The following is a 24,281-nucleotide window of genomic DNA, read 5'->3' as shown; positions in this document are numbered from 1 at the left end:
CAGACTTAGTTTTTGTGTTAACAACAAATGTTAGCTGATTTTCTGATGACTGCTGGAGTCTGAGGGTATTACCTGATCCTACTAGATTGTCATCCAGTGTAATTTTTCATAATTTGTATTTTTCATAATAATGCCCTCAGAGAGCAATTTGAGTGGAAACAACACTGGATTTATGGTCAGAAACTTGTGTTTAAATGTCTGCTCCGTCTAGTGTTTATTAAAAGTAATAGACTTTGGCTAAATCACATATCCTCACTGAGCCACAATTAGTATTAATAGCTGTAAAGCTGTGATAGTAAAAGAATATATATCTGTCATTTATTGGGTGCTGACTATATGCCAGGCACTGCTCCTAGCATAGGAGTGTATTAACTCACGTAATTGTTACCACAGCTCAAGGGGTGGTGATAACGCTATTCTCACCTGGTTTTACATATGAGAAACTGAAAGGCAGAGAAGTTAAATGATTTGCCCAAGATCACAGAGCCAAGGGAGTAAAAGGAAGGAAGGCAAGAAGCAGAGTCTGAAAGGAATAAAACAGGAATGGTTTTAGCAGCTCTGCTTGGCCGCCAGGGGCAGCCAGGGCAAAGGGCTGGGGAACTATCTTTCCCTTTAATTACTGCACTCAGATCAGAGAATCCAAATTTTAGAGATGGACAGAACTTCAGAAATAGTCAGGGGCAAACCTCTCATTTTCAGGAAGGGAGACATGGACCCAGAGCGGGGAAGGGTCTTGGGCAAGGGTCAAGCTTGTTGATGAAAGTTTTGGCCAAAAATTTTGTGCCTTGGGCTCTATCCTTCCCACAGTTTCTCCCATTTGATTAAATACCACAAACAGTTTAAAACAAGTGTTTATTGTGGAAAAAGCTAAGGACTTACAGGAGCATAAGGGAGATCCATATCCCATCACTCAGTTTCAGCACCCACTTGGCCAATGTTGCTTCATCTGTATCCCTACTCACCCCATAATGGAAAATTTTGAAGTAACTCTCAGGTATCACAGTACTTCATTATAAATATTGTATATATCTCTCACCTAGAAGGACTCTAGTTTTAATATTAGCACAATGCTATTATCGCGCCTCAAAAATAGCAATCTTGCTTAAAATCATCGAATGTCACGTCAGTGTTTAAATCGCCCTCTTTGCTGTGTTCATTTATTTTCTTATGGTTGGTTTGTAGCCAGTGTGTTTTGAAGTTTTAGCCGGTGTAAGACACGGCAGAGGATCCAGGGATGGCTGAAAACAATCCCTTCTCTTTGGTTCTGATCAGTCAAATGTGCAGTTGAAAACCCACTATCAGAATGGAGCAGCAGCCTGGCCGGGCTTGGTGGCTCAACCTGTGACCCCAGCACTCTTGGAGGCCGAGGCGGGTGGATCACCTGAGCTCATAGGTTCCAGATCAGTCTGAGCCAGAGTGAGACCTCATCTCCAAAAACAGCTGGACGTTGTGGTAGGCACCTGTAGTTCCAGCTACTCGGGTAGCTGAGGCAAGTGGATAACTTAAACCCAATCTTAAACCCAAGAGTTTGAGATTGCTGTGAGCTATGACACCACAGCACTCTACCAAGGGCAACCAAGTGAGACTCTGTCTCAAGAAAAACTAAAGTACAAAAATAAAATGGACCAGCAGTGCACCATACTCCGTGATGTGCTGAGAGGCAGCATGGAGAGGTTTGTTCCTTGGCTGCCTGGGTTCTAAGCCGATGTCTACCCTGTACTACCCAAGTGACCTCATGTAAGTCACTTGACCTGTAAGTGCCTTCTGTTTTTATCTGTAAGATAGGGCTAATAATAGACCTACCTCAAAGGGTTGTTTGAAGAACTGTAATACATAATACAAGCAAACACTAAGATCAGCATGGGAAACATCATTGTCATCAACATTAATAAACATTAGCTAGTATGATATCCTGACATGGAACAACTTCAGTAAATCTTAAAGGAATTGTACAGTAAAAATTTGGGTTGTTCTGTCATTATGCCACAAATAATAGTAATAATAATGATGATTACATCATTTATAATTATATCCTTATGTATTATTGTAACAATGATGATGATGATAATTTTGGCCAGAAATTATTTTTTAACGTACCAGTAAATGCTATTGGTGTTTTTTTTTTTTTTTTGCTCTGCTCAAGCTCACTCTTGAGCGTTTTCTCTCTTTCTCTCCCCCTGCCCCGTCCAATCTAACAGCCTCCCCACACTGAGGTCAGAAGGCTGAGTCCTGGCAGCCATTAAGACCCAGGTACTTCTTTCTTTCTTTTCCTTTTTCTTTCTTTCTTTTTTTTTTTTTATTGTTGAGGATTCATTGAGGGTACAAGAAACCAAGTCACAGCTATTGCATTTGTTAGGTAAAGTCCCTCTTACAATTGTGTCTTGCCTCCAAAAGGTATTCTTTCTTAAAAAGCCTAAGGGATAGAAGAGGTGGGATTCCTAAGGGCAATGGGTAGCAGTGGAGAAGTGACTGCAATGTGTATGCTCAGTTTCACCATTCCCCATGGGCTGCCTAGGAAGTGCCTGTGGTCCCCCTTCCCTCCTAGAAGTGTCCCAGTGTGGATGATAAATTACAGGATCGCTCTTCCAGTCCAATTGAAAACATTAGGAGCAGTTTCTTTTCTTTTTTTTTTTTTTGTAGAGACAGAGTCTCACTGTACCGCCCTCGGGTAGAGTGCCGTGGCCTCACACAGCTCACAGCAACCTCTAACTCTTGGGCTTACGCTATTCTCTTGCCTCAGCCTCCAGAGCAACCAGGACTACAGGCGCCCGCCACAACGCCCGGCTATTTTTTTTTTTTTTGTTGCAGTTTGGCCGGGGCTGGGTTTGAACCCGCCACCCTCGGCATATGGGGCCGGCGCCCTACTCACTGAGCCACAGGCGCTGCCTAGGAGCAGTTTCTAAAACACTCATATTGTAGAGTCAATCTTCTCCCGTGTATCTCCTTCCTCCTGTCCCAAGGCCGTGCTGGGTGAATACCCCCATCTCTTGAATGACTTTAACCACTGGGGGCCTGTGGCCAAGCCCTGACCAGACCTCATTTTGGTGCAGGGAGTGGTTGATGCCACAGCACCTGTAGAGTAAAGGCCATGATTTTCTACTTTTCCATTGTGAAAATAGTTTTTATCAATCAAAAATCAACTAAATGAGATCATTTAGTTACAAATTTTAAAAACTACACATACAATATAAACAATTCTGGGTCTTCAGTTCCCCACCAGTCAGGAACCCTGATTTATCTGTACTCTTTCTTGTGTTAAACACATATTTACTCCTTGTATTTACTCAGCCACTTAAGACTTCTAGTCTTTTTTTTAGAGTCTCACTTTATGGCCCTCGTAGAGTGCTGTGGCCTCACACAGCTCACAGCAACCTCCAACTGCTGGGCTTAAGCGATTCTCTTGCCTCAGCCTCCCGAGAAGCTGGGACTACAGGCGCCCGCCACAACGCCCGGCTATTTTTTTTTTTGGTTGCAGTTTGGCCGGGGCTGGGCTTGAACCCGCCACCCTCAGCATATGGGGCTGGCGCCTTACCGACTGAGCCACAGGCACCGCCCAAGACTTCTAGTCTTAAGGTGAGTTTTTCTTACTCCTGTAGCAATGCAATGTGACTTCTTTATCAGATTAAAGGAAAATGTAAAAAGAAAAAAAAAGTCATAATAATCATTGTGAGATTAATGTAGATTATTTGGATTAGACAAATTTATAAACATGGATTTTCTGAAGCAAAACAAATCCTGATGAAATTTAAAAAAAAATTGGGAAAGCCTCCAGATGCAAAATTTGTAAGTAATTCAGTTCTGCAAACATGCAGTGCCTACTGGGTGCATGGCTTTGTTTTGAACAAGCCCTTCTGTGAGACCTACGGTTGAGTTATAGCACAGTTTCCTCAAAGAATTTATTAGGTAGTGGACAGGCTCTGACAAGGTTACAAATTATTCTAATATAAGCCAAAGAAAGACACACGACTTAAAAGACATATGAGCCACGTGCTAAGAGGATTTATGGAACTCCGAGGTTTACAAATACTCCTCCTAACTCTGGGAAACAACATGGAGTTAGGCAAAAGGCCCTATTTATTTGTTTATGTGCGAAGTTGGACAATTAAGTTTGGGATTTCATCCTAGAAAACATGCTGTACACCTCACTGCTGAATACCACCAGGGTCACCTTTGAAGGGCTCCCCTGGCCATCTGGCCACGGTAGTGATATTCAGCAGTGAGGTATGTACCACTTTCCCCAGGATGAGTTCATGGACTTAATTGTCAGACCATGTATGTATATCTCTATGTATGTATGTATGTTCATACATATGAACGTATGTACGTGTGTGTGCATGCGCAGTGCCCTGCCGTAGGAATTTCTCAGTGCTGACTGTTGATAATTATGAAAAAGCAATCGTTAGTATCACATTTCAAGTAAATATAGGACTTTCACACACACACGCACATACACAACTCTAGAGTTTGTTAATTCACCCCACATAGTCTCCCATATCTCACTGGACGTTTTCCTTCTGTTTCCTGATGTTCATTTTTATCTTGGCTTTAGATTGCATTTCAATTTCCTTTTTAAATCATCCTCCCCCTTATCTACATCTTCAAGATCTCCCTCCTCTGGTCCTTTCGGGGTCCAGCCCACACACTGCTCAGGGCCCCCCCAGATCTCCCTAATCTCTTGCCTCACCCCTCTTTCCTCATGCCACTTAACTTCTTGAACATTATCCAGGAAAAAATCCTCTTCACGTCTAATGAATTGCTCAACCTGTTGCAGTCTAAATTCTGGCCCCACAAACTCTATGGGTGTGTGGCTGTGAGAATGTTTAAAGTCACCAAAGGCCTCTAGGTTAACTGGGGAAGTGAGATGTTATAGTAGTCAAGCACAGGGGCCATGCCACGGGGTCCAGTCCTGATTCAAATTTTGTGCAAGTTCCCTAACTTCCTTGTGCGTCAGTTTCCTCGTTTGCGTTTGGCGAGAACAAGAATACCGTTCTGGAAGAGTTCCCGTGAGGGTTCAATGAATTACTAAACATAAAGAGTTTAGGCCAGGGGTACATGGTGTTGTCGTTCTCACAATTACAAATTGCCTTTGATGCTTTTCTGTCCTCATCTTATTTGGCCTCCCAAAGAAACACGACACAGCTGAACTTTTCTGCTTTCCTGAAAATCTCCTTTTGCCGTAGCCGCTCTCCTTTTTTGCCTTTCTGATTCCTGCTTATTGGGATCTTTGTTTATGGGTCCTCGTTATGTTTGCCCCTTAAATGTGGGTATTCCTCAGAGAGATGACATCTTCCCCCTGCTTTCCCTGCAGCATATCAGCGCGCACTCCCTCCGGGGTGCCCTCATCACAATCTGATGCTACACCCCTCACCCCAGCCTGGTCCTGTGCTGAATCCCAGGCCTGCACATCGAGCTTTCCAATGGCCGTGAGCGCCTCAAATCCAGCAGGCTCAATTCCAAATCCTTACCTTCCACTACTACTCACCTCCGTGTTTTGCTGGAAGGGAACACATGTAGTTCACACCAGAAATTGGGCCGTCACCCTAGAGTCCCTCTTCCACTCTCTTTCCACAACAGTGTCGGTCACCAAGACGGAGGGAGTCTATTTATCTCTCTTACTCATCACCGCTCACTGTTCTCACCTCAGAGGACTTCATTCAGTTCCCACTTCTCCCGTTGATCACTACATTAGGCTCCTTACCATTTTCTTCCTGCTTCAAGTTTGTTTTTTTTTTGTTTTTGTTTCGTTTTGTTTAGTTTTTGAGACAGAAGAGTACCTGGTGTCACAGCTCACAGCAACCTCAAACTCCTGGGCTCGAGCAATCCTCCTGCCTCAGCCTCCTGAGCACCCGGGACTACATATGCTACAATGTCTGGCTAATTTTTCCTTCTTTCTTTTCTTTTCATTTTCTTTTTTAGTAGTGATGGGGTCTCACTCTTGCTCAGGCTGGTCTCAAACTCCTGAGCTCAAGCAATCCATACTCCTCAGTGTCCAACAGAGAGCTAGGATTACAGATATGAGCTCCTGGGCCCAGCCCTTGTCTCAAGTTTTGTTCCTTTTCAACTCATCCTTCACTGAGCTTCCCCATAAAAAGTAAATCTTATTACATCACGTCCCAGCTTAAGGTCCTTTGGTGACTCTTCCTAGCTGAGAGGATGAGGTTCCCATTTCTTGGCAGCCCATCACTGTGATCTTGACCCTCTGCCCAAGCCCCATCCTTCTAACTCTGCCTAACTCCTTTCTCTTCATGGTTCTTGGGCTGTTTCCTGCCTCTGGCCCTTTGCACGTGCACTTCCCTCTGCTGGACCCTTCTTCTCTCCTGATCCCTGGGAATGTTCTTTCAAATTCTTTTTCTCTGCTTATAGGTGAGAGAAAGTCACCTCTTGGGGAAGCCTCATGACATCACCATACGTATGATCTAGGTGCCCTCTGAGCACAATCGTTGTTCTGTGGATAATTCTATTAGGGCACTTATCACAGTGTACTCTTTGCCCCCTTTATCTCTCTCTATCCTCTGTCACCAGGAACCCCAGGGGGGCAGCATCTGTGTCCCTGCTGACGTTGTATCCTAGGCATCCGGAGCATAGAAGTCAATACGGAATGGAAGCTGGGACGAAGACCACGCATTATCTCTTTCCATCTTCACCAACTCTAAGGTGGTTATTGTTAGGACAGAGTCTAACCACGAGGATTGCCTATTCATCTTTTCAACTTTATGGACAAAAACTTTCAAATGATTACCTCCAAACAAGGACTAAAAAGCAAACTTGAAAAGGATTATACCCTTTGTGTAGTAATTTTACCATTAGGAATCTATGCTAAATAAATAATCAGAGGCAGGCAAGTTTTATTCACCAAGATATTAATCATCCAGAAATTTATGATAGTAAAAAACTAAAAAAAAAAGCACAATAGAAAAATGATTAAACACCCAGAATTATGGTACATCCATACAATTGAACATTATGTTGCCATTAATATTAAGTTTTCACAGAATTTCTAATGATCTGGGACAATGCTCATGTTCTTAATGAAAAATCTCATTAGAAAACTAGCAAATATAGTAAAGATAGTATAGATTTTTAACTATGTGAAGTAAAAAAAGCCTCTCACCTATAAGCAGAGAAAAAGAATTTGAAAGAACATGCTAAAACTCTTGCCTGATTACACCATAGATGATTTTTTGTTTCTTTATATATTTTTTGTAATTTCTAAATTTTCTATAATAAGCATCTTTAACTTTTACAATCAGAAATGTAGGGGCTGGGCATGGTGGTTCACATCTGTAATTCTAGCACTCTGGGAGTCTGAGGTGGATGGATCGCCTGAGCTCAGGAGTTAGAGACCAGCCTGAGCAAGAGTGAGTCCCTGTCTCTAAAAATAGCTGGACACTGTGGCAGGTGCCTGTGGTCTCAGCTACTTGAAGGCTGAGGCAAGAGAATCACTTGAGTCCAGCAGTCTGAGGTTGCAGTGAGCTCTGACGATGCCACAGCACTCTACCACTTCATACATATATGTATATATGTCTTCAGAAATTCCTCCTTCCAGCGACAGTTCTTCAATTTTTCTCTGGGGACACAGCCCTCTCCATCTTAGCCTAGATAGTATGGATGAAGCAGACTCTCAACCCAGCTCCTGGGTAGGCGTGGGATTCAGACCCGGCCAGCAGTCGCACTCCATCCCTCTGGCTTCAGGGAAGGGCTCTGGGCAAGCCTATGGCATAAGCCAGGTCAGTGAGACTTGCGTTTAGTACTTTCATAGAATATGTTTATGGGGCAGGAAAGGAATGCGTGCTAATGAGCTGTGAGCCTGAATGTATAGGACAGCAGAGCAAGTATCCCTAAAGGCTGAAGACAGAGGAAAAGGTACACACACACACACACACTCCCCCGTCAAGTCCTGATGACTCTTGAGTCTTGGATCTAGGAAAATCTGAAATACTTTCCATTTGTTTGATTTAACTTCAGTTTGAGTTGGGTTTCTACAATTTGCATCAAGAATCTTTACTAAAACAATTCTGGAAATAGAATACACATAGTATAATCTGAAAGAACTCAGGACTATCACAAAACACAGTCTAGAACTGATCCATATAGCCCACCTGAGCTATAAACATTTCCATCATCACAGTTTTGTATTGGACAATGTTCACCTACAATATAGTTCATTTTCTTTCCTTTTTTTTTTTGCAGTTTTTGGCTGGGGCTGGTTTTGAACCCTCCATCTCTGGTATATGGGGCCGGTGCCCTACTCCTTGAGCCATAGGTGCTGCCCAAAATAGTTCATTTTCTTAACAGTTTACTCATAGTACCACATATGTGCCTTCTCTCAGGATAAAAAAGGCAAGGGATAGTATTAGAAATAGCAAACAACCCTAAAGATATTAGAGGCTCTCTGCTGTGCCCAGCATAAAACCTTTAATTCCTGTACATAAGGTGATTTGGGGTATCTCTAGGGAGGGCTGGATAAAAGAAGGCACTTAGGAGGTGTTCAGGATTCCAATATTCTACCAATCAATACAGCCAAATTGGTGCATACTGGCTGAACATGGGCTCTGTTAGCAGATATTATAGTTTCTTACTTGGGTGCTTGTTTTCCCTGCTGGACTGTGAAATCCCCTAGGTAGGAACTTTGTCTTATTTATTTTTGTAGAGTTTATGGCTTGTTGAATGATAAATAAGAATGGTAGTCTGTCCAGTGTTGTATAATTCCCTATTCAGTTCTTTTTTTCTGATACAAGTTTCTTGCCTAGAATTAAATTGCAATATGGTCTCTTTTCACCCGCTCTGTTGAAGATGTTGTCCTTTCCAATATCAGTGGACGGAAAAAGAAAATGGTAAATTTTCCCTCTCAGGCATAATGTTGATATTTTAACTCATAGAGGTTTTTTTCTTCTCAATTCAAAAATGGATTTTAGAAATAAATCAAGATCCCAGAAATTTATGATTGCTTTGGGTGGTATCTTTTATCTGTCAGCCTAAGAAAAAAAAATATGAGATCTGATCACCCAGAGCACAGAGACCTCTTGCGTTTCAGTTCTCTCACAGCTGTATGATTGGAACCACCTGCTAGGACACTGGAGTGTACGGTTCCCCACTTGACAGAAAGGACTGTGAGGGCAGAGTCCACACCTGTGTGTTGACAATAGTGCTCCCAGTGTCTGTCCTCCTTACCTCACACCAGTCACTCAAAATGCTTGTTAAGTGACTAGAAACACGAACGTAAAGAGCAGCAAACATACACTGATCACTTGACCATCCTCTAGTAAGATAATTTTTAAACCATTAGCTTTATAAATCATTTTTCTTAAACCACCTGGGTCCTGTCACTTATTGAGCACCTAGATCGGCAAGAACTCTACAAAAATAAGTAAGACAAAGTCCTGTCACCTTCAAACAGATCCTTTAATACTGAATGCAGTGGAGGAGCTGAGCGACTATATATTTCGGATGATACATTAGAAGAGTCTATCTGCATCTAAATTATTCTATTCCTTTTCTGACGGCAAATTCCTCCTGTTTATTTTCCATTCTTCAGAGGGATGGTTTAGGGGTGAATGCAGAATGCAGTAAAAGCTCACTATACTTGGAGTAGGTCTTCAAATAAGGGTTCAAACCTTGGGTCTCCCCGCTACTCGCTGAATGACCTTGGGTCACTTTTAGTACTACAACAATAAACATATCTATCTGCCCACCTCACAAAGAATAAGCAGTGTGGGCAGAATGAGAAAACCATATACCGATACCGCTGGTACCTTCCTTTCCAAGGTCGGCTACCCTGAGCAAGTGGCTTAAAAGCACTTTCTGGGCAGTGAAAACCTGCCTTAAGAGAATCATTTTACTTTTATTTTGCTCCTGGGACATGGCAAGGACAGCTAAAGGGAACACAGAGATCCCCAGCCTTGTCGTCTGATATACAGGCAAAGAAAACATACAGGGAAAAAGGAAAAAAAAAGGCGCCCTGAGACTATTGTGCATAAAAACCCTGGCTACCACAGCTAACTTCGCAAGGCGCTCCTCCTCACCCCACAGCCCCGGTCTCCCATGCCGACCGGGGCTTGCTGGGCGGAGGCCGCTCGGACCAATGGAAACCAACTGTGTTCTTAACAGGTTACAGAGCAGGTGGAGAAACTGAACAGAAGGAATTACCTAAACCCGGGCTCAGCTTTTTACCGCGCCACGTTTGGTCCCCCTCTTCTAACAGCTATGCAGAAGAATGTCGGCCCCAATTTCCTAACACCCTCCCCTTCCCGTCTCCGCACCACCTCCACTCCCCGCGGCGTCCAGCCTCCTCCCTCCGAGCGTGCTGGAGGGGCAGGCAGCCAACCTTTATTGTCTGGGGAGCACCTGCCAGGTGGCAGGCCCGTGCCCTGAAGTGCGCGCGGTGTCCAGCTCACAAAGCCAGCGGGCAGCACCACCCTGGTCCGGGACCCGCCTGGGAGGGCAGCCCACAACACCCGGAGGAGAGGTCGAGAGATTAAGGGGCTCCGGGGTCAAGAGCGCGCAGCGAAGACGCACGTGGCTTCCCCCTCCCGGCGGGCAAGGTCCCTCGGGATTAGCACGTCGAAAAAGCAAGGGAAGGAGCGAGACCCAGGCGAGAGCGAGGGAGGGGAGGCGAGGAGGGGCGCCGGGGAGGGGCGTGGCCGGCGCGCCGGGGGAGGGTGCGGGAGGAGGGGCTGCTGCTCGGCGCTTGCGGCTCTGGGGGCTCGGCTTTGCCGCGCTCGGTGCACTTGGGCGAGAGCTGGAACGCGGACCAGATCTTCGATCCCAGCGCAGCCACCGCGATGAGAGGCGCTCAAGGCGCCTGGGATTTTCTCCGCCTTCTGCTCTTCCTGCTCCGCGTCCAGACAGGTGGGACACCGAGACCCGCAACCTGGCCGCGCCCCGGGCGGCAGGCTGTGCCCGGGTGCGGGTTGTACGCTGGGGTGCGGAGAGGAGAGATGGCTGTGGGCCTTTTATGCCGGAGCCTTCCAGCCTCCGGGAAGAGTCGAGGTGGCCTGGGGACTCTCCCGCGCCCTGCCTCGCTCACCTGCGCGAGGAGCTCCTAGCTGCTGGTGGTGGTGGACGCGAACCCGGGGGTCTTCTGGCAATGGGGACAGAGAGGGGACTTAGGCGTGATCGAGGCTGCAGGCTGCGTGCGAATTTGGGGTTGCTTTTGTCCCGACGGTGCGCGGGTGGCCGGGGAGGGCGGCTCGGGCTTGTCTCCGAGCGCCTTATCTCGGCGTGCGAGGGGCGGCCGCAGCTTCCTTTTGTTAAAAGTTGCGTGTGTGTGACCGGTGCGCGGGAGGACTGCCGGCAGGTTACCCGCCTCGCCTAGGGCAAAGTTAGTGAGCCTTCCCTTTCGCTCTGCGGCTGCTGCTTTCCAACCACAGGCGCTCTTTGTGCCCAAAGCTGGGGACCGACCCGCTGCAGCCTCTGGCCGCTGCGCCGCCGGTGGAGACGAGTCGAAGGCTGCCACGCTTCCCGGCCTCCGGGTTACGCTTTTGCACCGGGAGCGCGCGGCATGCTGCTCTGGGGCCGGGACCCCACAACCCTGGGGATGGTGGCGACAAGGACAATTTGAGCAGGGCGTGTGGGAAGCAGCCGCTAGGTTGCAGACTTTGCTTTTGCAAATCTGGTGCTCGCCCCTTTCTGCCACAGCGCGGTTTGGTTCCTGCCACGCGCCCGGGAGCGACTGGCTGTTGGAGGCTGCGTTACGCCGCCTGCTCCGGGGAGGCAAGGACAGCGCGCCAGGACGCTGCAGTCCGGACCTCGGCCACCTGGAGCGCCCAGCCAGAGTGAGGGGCTAGCCTGGCGAGCTCTGGAAGCCCCTTGTCCCGGAGTGTGCGACCCGTAATCGCGGGTCTCCGTTTCTTCTGGAATTTTGAGATTGGAGACCTCCTCCCCTCTAACCCTCCTAACCCCATCAATCTCCCACCCCGGATAGCTGCACTTCAGGGCTGCTAGAGATGTGGGGGTGGAGGATGGAGGGGAACTTTTTTTTTTTTTTTTTACAAATCTTGCTTGGTTCTTCAAGCTGTTAGGAAAATCCAGTTATATCCGCGCGGGAACTTGGGTCTTTCGTTGAAGGATTTATTTGCAAGCTTCTGGAGCCTCTGTCAGATTCCTGTGCCCTTCTTTCCAGGTGTCGCTGGTGCTCTCGCTAGTGCGGGTCGCCCGGCTGAGCTCTGAAGCCCTGCCCCACTACCAGGTCATGAAAAAAAAAAAACATGATTGCAAGAGGGACTTTACCTAACAATTGCAATCAGTGTAACCTGGCTTATTGTACCCTCAATGAATCCCCAACAATAAAAAAAAAAAGTTGGCAAAAAAAAAAAATCCCCAAACCTTTTAAGGTTACCCTTTTGATGTTAGGGTGGAAAGTGAGTCTGAGCTGCAATCTAGCTCTGAATTGTGAGACTCGGGCGACTGCTGGTCAGTTTCTCTAAAAAGTCTCAGGACACAGCCTCCCAGTCTTCAAGGCACTGTGGGGAAAAAGAAGCCTCGCATTTGGACCCCTGTGCGGTACCAGGGTCAGGAGGGGGTGTCCAATTCCTGGTTTACATGACACATTTGGTCTTTAGGTGTGTGCCTTTTTAATATTAGTTAAGGTATGTGAACTAGACCCCGGTAGCACACTAGAAAGGCAGACCACGCTGAATATTTCCCTTTCTAAAAATTAAATGAATCTAGTTTCTTCCTCACAAGGAGCCTGCTCCTTCCAGTAGATTGCTGGCAAAGGGAATTTTAAGGTCTGTCTGGGAGGAGTGTAGTATGGTGAAGTGAGTAACCCTTGCTTTGCCATTGGGTTCTTTTCTCTGCCTTTCTTTGGCTTCCTATCCCTGGGCAGGTTGCTTAGGGCAGGTCACTTAAATTCTGGGGGGCCTCCAGAGGACAATGAGGCATCTGCATCTGGAAAGATCTTTTGGGTCTAGGATTCTCCCCCTCCAGGGCTGTGGAGTGTAGATCAGCAGTTCCCACTCTTTGATGTCCCTCTGTTTCTCCTGGTCACTTCTACTGGTTTTCTGCTGGCTGCAGCAGGGAGCTGTGCTTTATCCTGCCCGCCCCTCAATTCCCACACGCTCCTCTGCAATGGCCTTTGAGGACTGGAAGGTAGCAACTCTGTAGTAACCCTCATTCCTGCATGCTCCCCCCTCTTCCATTTACAGCTCCTGTGCCCAACAGGATGAACCTGCCAGGGATCGTGAATCACACCTTCCCCCTTTTCCTGCAGATGTGAGGCTCAAGTTATATACTCAGCAGCTGGACACAAGACTTCTTATCCTGCTGGAAATAATGCGATTGTTTTGTAAAGGCATCCCAGATAATTCACGTATCCCTGTTCTGGTCTTTCCCACCTATCAACACATGTTTTCCTTGACTGTGTAACTCATGTATGCTGTGCATTCCCAACACCATTTCTAATGTGTCTCAAATTTCCCATTACATGTGTGTTGTACATAGATCATTGCTCTGTAATGGGGGCCTGTGTGCCAGGCCCTGTGCTGGGTGCTTTATTTGCCATTTCCGCTACTTTCAGCACAGATAGCACTATTACCACCCTTACTATTTTACAGCTGGAAAAACTGACTGACGATGAAAATAATCAGTGGTGAAGCTTGCCGTGAGCCCCATATGCCCAACTGCATATCCATTGTGAGTCCCCAGAATCTGTTACAAACTAAGACTCATTCAGAAATACTCAGTGAGTCTCTCCTATCAGGCTTTGTTGGAATTTCTGAGAATGCAGGTTGGCCCAGGTCACTACTCTCCCAGTTTTGATGAGAAAGACCTAGCATTGCCTCTCTTACAACAGGCTGTTAGAATGTTCTCAATTTTAGGGACATATTCAGTGATGGGAGGATTCATTAATTATGGCTTGGTGGGGGTACAGGCATCTGACCCTTCAGTAAGAGGGCTTAGGTATTAACTATCCCATTCCCTCAAAACTGAAGATAAACTGACTCTAAAATGATGATGTAAGTCAATTGAAATCTATCTCCCACTCCAAAAAAATAAAAATGGTCTTAGCTTCCTGCACTTGTGCATAGCTGTAAACAAGAAAGCCCCCAATAATGGCTGATACCATTGTTTATCTTCCCTGGGTGAGCATGATGAGAAATAATAATTTACCAGTCAACGCCTTTTTTCTCCCCAAAGAAAATTCTCATCAGAAATGTGCCAAGTATTCTGTGGGCTTCCCTTGGAGCACATTTACGTTACAGATGTTGTTGTGGTGATGAATTTTGCTGCTGTTGTTGACAGGCGTTAGAAGTTACCCTCAGGATTTTGACTCATTTCCTCAAGTCTCCTCCAGCTGATTAAAGAAAGACATGAGGAAATGAGCCACGGTGGCCGAGAAGAATTCTCTAGCTGGACTGCAGTGGGGGACCCGTCAAGGTAGTGGGTCAAGGCTGTGGCAGCATTTTCTCCAGAATTAATTTAGTTTAAGAGTTGGCAGGCTAGGATGCAGGAAGTGCTTTATTTTGCTGCATTCATGTGTGGTAATCTTAACAAAATGAGATTAAAAGACATTTGCAAGAATCCAAAGAGGACAAATTTCATATACATTTTCAGTAACTTGAATAGATAAACCTCACGCTGCAAGTCCCAGAGTGAGGAGCATGCTGAAGGGAGTTAGCAGAGGCAGAAGTTTGACTCAGTGAACCCAGCGTCAGTCTTTGTTGAAAGTGGAGAGGCCTTCCCAGGCAGTGTGGCTTCGCAGCTCTGATTTCTGACATTTTGGATGTGATCATACAGTTCATCTTCTGACTTAAGACTCTTACTAAGTTTAAAGAGCAGTTGATAGCCCATGCATATGTTTTATTTGGCTCACATGATGGCTTTTAGAAAACATTGAGGCAATATTTAAAAACATAGAGAATGTTTATCAAGATGTCTGTTTCCCTCTTTTCTTGAATTGAAGACCCTGACCCCTTTACCCATGGGGCCAGTGTTCTTCAGGCTCCATTAGGCTCCATCGCTTTCTATTGCCAGGCCCTGGTAAATGCCAGGTGGTACTGGGCAGGTGATACGTGGAAGGAACTCAGGTGGGCTGCCTGTGTTAGTATAATGGCTCCATGGATGATAGCGCTGTGGCCTTGGACCAAGTTGCTTTACCTTTCTTAGCTTTTGTTTTTCATCCTAGTTTTGCCATTTCCAAGCTGTAACTTTGGGCAAATTAATTTAACCTTTCTGTGCCAGTAGACGTATTCCTACATGTAATGCTTTTTGAATGGCGTACTGTACTGGTACTGGTGTTCAATACGTGTTAGCCAGGCTTATTATCTGTAAAACTGGAACTATTATTGTTCCTAAAATGAAATAATGTCCTACTCTTAATAGGATTTTTCTAAAGAATTAGAAGGATTTTTATAAAGGTGCTTGGCATAGGATAGGCACCTAATCAATGATGGAATTCTTTGCATATGTAGAATTTGATTATTTCTCTTTATGATCCTTGCACACAGGTAGTCCTAAGTATTAACTTGACATCTTTTAAACTGAAATAAACTTTAATATTTTGCCTTGAGGTTTATTTAGGTTTTGATATGAGTTGAGAATCACTTGTCTTAGTGATTGAACAGATTTTGAACTTTTATCCCCCAGAAAAATACCACGCATCACAGATGATTTGTCCAACAGAACCATTCACCCCTGGTACTTTTCCCACCTAGAAAATTAAGGAGTAATTTTCCTCTTTAGCCTTCTCACTTAATGGTTTGATCATGACACACTTTTGTTAGGTGTCTTCCAGGGCAGACCTGTCTGACAGCTGGGTTTTCGACGTTTGTGCAAAACTTCAGGTTTAAGCCAAATTATTATGCAGTGCAGGTGGCATCAGGGTGAAGTGCTTGGGCTCAGAAATTGACAACGTTTTTAATCCACTTCTGCCACTTCCCTGCAGTGTGATCTGGGACAAGATGCTTAATTTCTCCTTATGCTTTATTTTTTCATCTGTAAAATGGGGATGGTGCACTAGGACTCCCTCGAGGATCTAGTGAGTTTCTGCAGGGGCTGTGCTTTGCACCGTGCCCCTCACAGAGGAGGTGTGCGGACTGCACTGCAGGCTGGCTTGATGTTCCTCTTTCTGCTTTGGCTCTTAGAAAAAAATTGGGAATGGTGTAAGAACAGATTATGTAGGTATGTTGAAATTAAGACAAAGTTTATATGTTTAAAGCCTGTTGTTTTCTTTTTCTGAGGCAGAGTCTCACTGTGTAGAGTGCCATGGAGACTACACAGCTCACGGCAACCTCATACTCTTGGGCTCAAGGGATCCTCTTGCCTCAGCCTCCAGAATACAGGTGCTCGCCACAATGCCTAGCTAGCTTTTCTATTTTTAGTAGAGATGGGGGTCTCGCTCTTGCTTAGGCTGATCTCAAACTCCTGAGCTTAGGCATTCTACCTGCCTTGATCTCCCAGAGTGTTAGGATTATAGGAACAAGCCACTGCACCTGGCCTAAGGTCTATAATTTTTTAAAAAGTCTACAGTTGGGCGGCGCCTGTGGCTCAGTCGGTAAGGCGCCAGCCCTATATACCGAAGATGGCGGGTTCAAACCCGGCCCCTGCCAAACTGTAACCAAAAAATAGCCAGGCGTTGTGGCGGGCACCTGTAGTCCCAGCTACTCGGGAGGCTGAGGCAAGAGAATCGCTTAAGCCCAGGAGTTGGAGGTTGCTGTGAGCTGTGTGATGCCACGGCACTCTACCGAGGCCATAAAGTGAGACTCTGTCTCTACAAAAAAAAAAAAAAAAGTCTACAGTTAATAGTCATGCATACTTCTCTGCATGGTTCTTTTCTTCTCTCCCTGGATAGAGTGCTGTGGTGTCATAGCTCACAGCAACCTCTGACTTTTGGGCTCAAGCGATCCTGTTGCCTCAATTTTTCTACCTTTAGTAGAGAGTTTTTTGCTTAGGCTGGTCTGGAACCCATGAGCTCAGGCAGTCCACCCACCTCGGCTCGCAGAGTGCTGGGATTACAGGCGTGAGACACCACGCCCTGCCTGTCTGGTTTTTTTTTAACTTTATTCTAAGGTTAGTTTCCACAAAAGAGGAAATCTGTACAGATTTCTGGGTACAAGTGTCTGTAGGTGAATGGCCATTTTCCCTAGGCCAGTAAGTAGGGTCCATGACTCTTGTTTTCCTACAAAGTGGCATTGAAAACTCTCTGAGTGAGGAGCTTTTCCTTGACTGCTTTTCCTGGGAGTTCAGGGAGCAAGTTGAACTTGTCCCTTGCCCTAGCCTAGACTCTGTGGTGCTCAGCAAATATTGGGTTGACATCTCTACTGTTCTCTGGCACTTACATCAAGCTTTGCACATAGTATCTGCTCAGTAAACATTTTGGATTCAGTCTAACAAAGGTTCAATGGTCTCAGGCCTTGGTCCTCACAGGGGCTGCGGAAACACAGCCACTGATTCAGAGTGGACGGGGTTTCTCACAAGTGCAAGTGCTCTGGGCGGGGTTGTAAAGGGGAGGAGCTGGCATATTGTAGGGCAGATGATGGAGATTAGGGGTCAGTGTGAGTGTGTGTGTGAGCTAATCTTTGAGATTAATTTCTGTGCCCTAAAGGAGGAAGGGATAAGGACTGTAGTTGGAGCTTCAGTTGGAAAAAGCAAGAGAACCATGGAAAGCTGTTAAGATGTTGTTTTGGGATTGGTTGGAGGCTGGGGTCAGGGAATTTGAGGAGAAGAGGCTGGAAAGGTGGCTCCTCTACTTAGCTTCCAGAGAAGAAGAGGAGAGGGCAGAGAGGGTATATTTAGTGTTGAATTTGGTCCAGGTTATGAAGAAGGCTTTGAAGTCAGGGAAGGCTAAGGTGACCCGGGAGTGGCCCTCTAGGCTTTGCTCTCCAGTGGGCCATCTGCGCCACCCCTCTGTCTAGCTGAGCGTCCTTCCCAACCTGTCCCACAGTCTGTGGAAGCCAGATGCCAAGTCCTGGCCCAAACTTGATGTGGGTGGCCAACATCAAGAGAGAAATTTAAAAAGAAATTAACAACATACACATCATATAAAATTTCCTGTCTTAACCATTTTTAAGGGTAGAGGTGAATAGTGTTAATTACATTTACGTTGTTGTGCAACCATTGTCCAGAGCTCTTCATCTTACAAAACTAGAACTCTGTACACTTTATAAGGACGCCCCTCACTCCTCCCCAGCCCCTGCTGCCACCTTTCCACTTCAGTCTCTGCATTTGACTATTCCCTACGTCCCTCCTATAAGTGGAGCTGTTCAGTATTGTCTTTTTCTGACTGGGTTATTTCACTAGTGTAACGTCCTCAAGGTTCATTTGTGTAATAGCAGAGGTCAGAATTGTCTTCCTTTAAGGTCTGAACTATATTCCATTGTATGTATGTATAGACCTTTGATGGACATTTGAGTCGCCTCCACCTTTTGGCTGTTGTAGAAAGTGCGTCTATGAACATTGGGATGTTAGATATCTAAAGGGGAGTATTGTGGAGGCTCTTTTAGGATAGTTAATCTCACAGCAGAGAGCTGGACAAGACAGCCAGCTGGTCCTTCCTGGATGAAGGGGTGGGTGTTGGGGTGTGTGCTCGGGAAAGAAGGGAGGGTGCTTAGGAGACAATAGGAGGATGCAGGTACAGGACTTCCTCACCTGGCGTAGTTAAGGGCACCTTCTGTGTGTCAGGCACTGATGAGATTGAGGAGAGGAACAGGAGTCACTGCAGGTGCAGGTGATGGGGAGTAATGGCCATACTGTGGAATTAATAGAAATAAAGCCAAAGGAGGGGTGGCCTGTGTTTGTTCATTGATTATTGTTGGGATGCATTTACTTGAAACTCAATTTCACAGGCATAGTGTTAGATGTAAATGAAATTCTTTTTAGTATCAGGTTCATGTAAGAAATAAAACTAATCCCCAGCATTACAGAACATGGCTGTATAATATTATGCTAGCAGGTGGGGATTATAAAAAATAGTGTGTTAACTGTGTACCAGGCATGTGATGAAAAATAAATTTTCTTAAAAAGAAATACTGTAGAACCTCCATGGTTGACCACTTCCCTACATCGACCATCTGTGTAAGTTCACTTAATTTCCACGGACTGGACATGCACCACACGTACGCATCAGTACCGCAGGCCCAGTTCCTTACGTGGACACCTCCACGAGGGGGGTCAGTTCCTTACAGCCTCTTGGGTGGTCAACTGCAGAGGTTCTGCATATAGAGGGAAGTGTTTTTTATAGTAGGCCATTTTTGAGGATTTTTGTTTTGTTTTTCTCAGAAAATAAAAAGAGTATTTGGGTGGCGCCTGTGGCTCAGTCGGTAAGGCGCCAGCCCCATATACCAAGGGTGGCGGGTTCAAACCCGGCCCTGGCCAAATTTCAACCAAAAAATAGCCGGGCGTTGTGGGGGGCGCCTGTAGTCCCAGCTGCTCGGGAGGCTGAGGCAAGAAAATTGCTTAAGCCCAGGAGTTGGAGGTTGCTGTGAGCTGTGTGATGCCACGGCACTCTACTGAGGGCCATAAAGTGAGACTCTGTCTCTACAAAAAAAAAAAAAGGGAGAGTATTTGGGGTGTAGAGGAGGACATAAAGTTGATGAAAGCTTTGGGAAATAGGCACTTTGAAGGCAACTTAACTGGGATTTATGAAGCCTGGAGAAGGTAAGGTGAAGAAAGTGTAGTGAATGGCAGTCTTTAAATATTTGTGTTGTGTGAGTGGAGAATGTAGAACAAAATGAAAATAAATTGCCCCAGAAGGAAATTAAGACATTTTTTAGGGGAAATTCTTTAATTGGAATGGTTGGAAAAGACTTTGTGTTACTAGAAGTAATTACAGGATCTTCAGTGGAGATACGAGGAGAGCCAAATAATTGTCATTTTGAAATGGCTGAGGTCCTGCCCAGCTCACTGGTGTGAGGGCCCCTTGAGGGCCTGTCTGAAATCCTTTCTGGATAATTTGCAAATGGGAAGACACAGATTTTCTTTTCTCCCTGTTTTGGCTGTGAGGTCACAAATAGCTCATTCCTAACAGGATCCGCCACTGTATTCACAATTTGGGGTGCATTGAAAGCAGCCAGCAAAGAACCTGGACTAGAAACGGGCCATTGACCTTTTGGGAGTGCGGGGAAATCTAACCATAGAACAAAATTATTCAGTGTGATAATTTAAGCTGAGTGTCAAGATAGGAAAAGTCCTAAGCTAAGCTTACCTGTGCTCTGCTCTAGGGGGCAGGGACGGAGGGCCCTGCAGTGGTCCTTTCCCTTTGATTACTCAGAGGTGGATTATTCACTCTGTGGTTTCCCCTCACTCTTGACTTCTCTTCCCATCTGTCCCTTCCCTCCGGTCATTTCATGGCTATGGCTGAGTGTCAGGTTTTAGAATAGCCAGTGGTCTAGTGGGGGAAAGTGGTAGAAATGAAGTTGCAATTCTACAGCTTCTGGTTGATAACATCATTTTACTTGTTCTGTCAGTTTATGAGGGTGTCTCAGATGGGATCCATGCCTTTAAGGAGCCTAGGATTTGTAGGAAGATAAATGCTGGGTAGGCGCTAATGTTAGGGGATTTGCAATAGCAGGTTTAAGTATTCAGTAACAGTCTGGTCCACTAGCTTGTGGATAAGCATCATCTCTTGAGTATAATGGCTGGTTCAGGGGAAGATATGGGACCTGAATTAAATCTCGAAGAGTGGGATGGAATTTGATCAAAATGTGAACATCAAAAGCAAAGAGTTAGAGTTAATCAAAGGCTCCCATAGAAACAATCTTTGTAGACTTGCTAGAAGATGAGATGGGATAATTTTTAGGGCACTTGGATTTATTCTTCAATAATTGAAGTATATCCTATAGAGCTGGTCCTATTTCTGATAGTTGCTTATTTCAAAGAAGTAACTTAAAAATGGAAAGGTATAGACCTCACTTCTGGGTGTTGTATGCAGATGTTCAATGCAAATCTGGTGCAGATATATACTCTGAGTTGTTTTGAAGTCCAAGGCTAATTACCCTTAGTACCTTTCTACCCTCTGCCCTTGCCACCAGCTAAGATTACAGATTTGAGGGCCTCAGCATTTGATAGTGGCAATGGAGGATCTTTCATTCTTAATAGATTTTAAATATTTGGTAAAACAGTAATTCTTCAGTTTACAAATCTGTTTACAAAACATCAACAAACCAAATCCCCAAATCTTGATAGGGTCCTATGTGGTTTGGGGCGTCCAGAGCTTCTTGCCGGGTTCCCCCTGGCCTGGCTTAGAAGGCAGCTAGGGCCTGGTAGCCTCCTCTCCAAAGCCCAGCCGACTTGGGGAGGACCAGGTGGCTGTTTATGGTGGGAAAATTCTAACCCTTAAGGAAAAGGTATGCCTGATAGCACTTGGCAGTGAATGCCTTGTTCTTGACCAAGTGGAGAAGACAATTAAGAGAGAGAATGAAAAAGAAGTGAAGCTCTTTTACCTTGTGTCTTTAAAATTATTTAGCAAGTAAGGCAAATATCTCCTCCTACCTTTACCCCAGGTAACTCAGGTTATTTCAGAAGGTGTCAAAAGATTCTTCCAAAGGATGGGGGACTCCCAGTAATTTAAATATAATAGCCTATGTAGGTTCTTAGGAGAGGAATTACTTGACAGAGTTAGAACAAAGAAGAGCTTTAACACCTAGAACTTTGGAAGTTAATTTGTCTCTCTTGATTGGAAAGAGGTATTTATAGCAAGAGGTCCAATATAGATAATGGTTTCTGGGGCACATATTTACTGCAGATACTGGAGTGTGAAGGGTGGCTGGTGAACTGGCTATCTGTTATTCGATTTGGCTAGTGTATGCTTAAAGAGAAAACAAGACTGTGTTAAAAAAAATAAGAATTCTACACTCGCTTCATAAACCATTTGACAGATTTTTATCGAGTGTATGATGCCCCATGATCATATCAATGTATACAGTTATGATTTAATAAAAAAAAAAAGAAAAAAAGAAAAAGAATTCTACTTATAGTGGAATAAAGGTAGCATGAGAATTTTTAAAGTGATAACAGTTTTTAGCTTATAAAGTATTTTAAATGCACTACCATCCTAATTTTCACAATGCAGATTTCCTTTTTAATGGCTGGTGTTGAGAGAATGTACCTTGGAAAGCTTTTCAGTTTAAGAAATGGGTGATATTTAATTGGCTGGTAAAACATCACATGGACTGGTTTTTAGGATTTTTGTCGTCGCTAAATTAAACCAGGATTCTTAATGTAAAATATATCATTAGCATAGTTAATAAAAATGCTTAATTGGGGTTTTCAAATGTTTTTTACTTTTTTTAGTATAGTCTATATATTTGCCACAGGGAAATAGTAGATACCATTTTCAGCTGAACCAGAAAGAATCCCTTTCATAAAAGAGAACCCACTCCCTCTGCTCTTTTAAAATAAACTAGCATATGTAGAAGGGTTGGTGAGTTTTTTTAGTAGATCTGAATGTGTTGCTTAATTTACATTCCAGCAATTTTAAGGGATATTATTTAAAATGATCATCTTAGTTTCAGAACCACTGCCTTCCAAAGACAGGCTGTCCAGCAGGCACACGCCAGAGGGCAGGTGGGTCTGAAGCTGTGTCTGGGCCCTCCCCCCAACACCGGAATGCAGCTCTGGCCATAGAGAAGTTGGGCATCTTCACGGCTTCATTCTTTTGGTCCCCTCTGGTGTCTTTAACCCTGTACTGGGATTCCTAGATTTAATCACAAATAATTACGGAAGCGTTAGGGGTATAGCAGTAAACGTATCAGTCAAAAATCTTTATTCTCTCTTGGGCCTTAATGGTCTATCAAATTCTTTCTCTCTCAAGATCTTAGATCCAAGAGTCCAGAAAGAAAAAAATAAAAAAGAATGGAAAGAAAGTTGAAGGTCTGTCAATAGAAAGCAGTTTAATTTAGATTTAGTTCCATATTACGGTCAATTAAGGAAGAAAACAGAGAAAGGAACAGTTACAGGGTCAGGGGGGACTGGTTCATTCAGGAGGCAAGGCAGAGAGGGGCACCAGGGTAACAGAGGAAGGAGACAGATTTAGGGGCAGGGGGACAGGCAGGAGGCAAGTCAGGGGAGGCTGGAGAGGTGCTTGTCGCTGGCTCCACTGGTCCTGCCCTGGCTTTTCCACACCCCAGTCCTCTTGATTCAGCAGATGTCCCCAAGGGAAGATGTACTGAAGAGGATTGGATGAGTGTGGGACTTGCTGATAGCTGTCCTCACTTAAGGACTTTTGGGGCCTTGAGTGTTCAAGCTGCTTTGTTAGTATGCAGATTTGGAGCCATTTTTTCCCCCAGAAGGTACCAGAATGCTCTTTCTTAGCTAAGAGAGATGTTTCAGGAGTTCAGGCTGGATGCTTTTTGGTGTCTCTCTAAGGACTGAAGGTTCTGAGCCTCCTTTTAAATGCCTTTATCTTTTTCTTGTTAAAATCTGACCAACTTGGGTTTTAATAATAACTTAACACTGATGGCACTTTGCCATCTATAAGGCGCCATTTAACTACTGTTAGTCCTACTGTGCTCCAGGTTTCAACTCTGTGGTTACTGCAGCTGGCCATTATGGTGGCTTTCAGAGGTCCGTGACGTGATAAGCTCTTAAGTTTCAAATGAAGGACTCTCCAAAATGAGAATTGACACTAGTGAATTACTCAGGATTGCAAAGCTTCTTCTCTGTCCCTTCTTGGGCACTGCCGTCCGACTCTGGACACCTGTGGCATTGGTAGTTCTGGTCCTTAGGAAGAAATCCAGGATAAAGGCTGTCTAAGGACAGAAAGTGGAACCCTCCCAGGGCATGGGTGGGAAGGCATCCCCAGCCTTAGTATGTATGCAGGTGTACACTTCAGGAATTGTGCTTTAATGTACTCACTCCAGGTTTGACAATTATTTTTATCTAGTGTAATTATCACAGGTTAGCACCTATGGTTTTGGTGGCGAATTTTGGGGCCTGCATTCAAATAGACCTTGTTTAAATCTACTATCAGGAGGTTGTGGCTCACTGTAATCCTAGCACTCTGGGAAGCCCAGGGGTGGATCATTTGAGCTCCAGAATTCAAGATCAGCTTGAACAAGAGCAAGACCCTGTCTCTAAAAATAGCCAGGCATTGTGGCTGGGACCTATAGCCCCAGCTACTTGGGAGGAGCGGCAAGAAAATCCCTTGAGACTAAGAGTTTGGAGTTGCTGTGAGCTGTGATGTTATGGCACTCTACCTACCCAGGGCAACAGAGAGAGACTGTCTCTCAAAAAATATAATAAATCAATCAATAAATATGTAAATAAATAAATTTACTATCTGTTGTCTAGGAAAAGGTTTAAAAAAAAAGAAGCAGTGGGGAGCCTATGGGCTATTCCCTGGCTTG

The 24,281-nt window shown here is 45.0% G+C and overlaps 1 protein-coding gene across 2 annotated transcripts in view; it reads left to right on the top strand.

Moving 5' to 3' along the window:
- Nucleotides 1–10,711: 10,711 nt before the first annotated feature.
- The window catches only part of KIT (KIT proto-oncogene, receptor tyrosine kinase), a 96,113-nt gene continuing 82,543 nt past the window's right edge, over nt 10,712–24,281 (top strand). For both annotated transcript variants that reach the window (XM_053577921.1, XM_053577920.1), the window contains exon 1: nt 10,712–10,848. In XM_053577921.1, the coding sequence (XP_053433896.1) occupies nt 10,782–10,848 (67 nt within the window). In that variant the 5' untranslated portion in view covers nt 10,712–10,781. The remainder of the gene's footprint in view (nt 10,849–24,281) is intronic.

Source organism: Nycticebus coucang, chromosome 23 (assembly GCF_027406575.1).
Source record: "Nycticebus coucang isolate mNycCou1 chromosome 23, mNycCou1.pri, whole genome shotgun sequence".
NCBI lineage: Eukaryota > Metazoa > Chordata > Mammalia > Primates > Lorisidae > Nycticebus > Nycticebus coucang.
The sequence above is the reverse complement of the archived record's forward strand: the minus strand, read 5'-3'. Positions and strand labels throughout refer to the sequence as shown.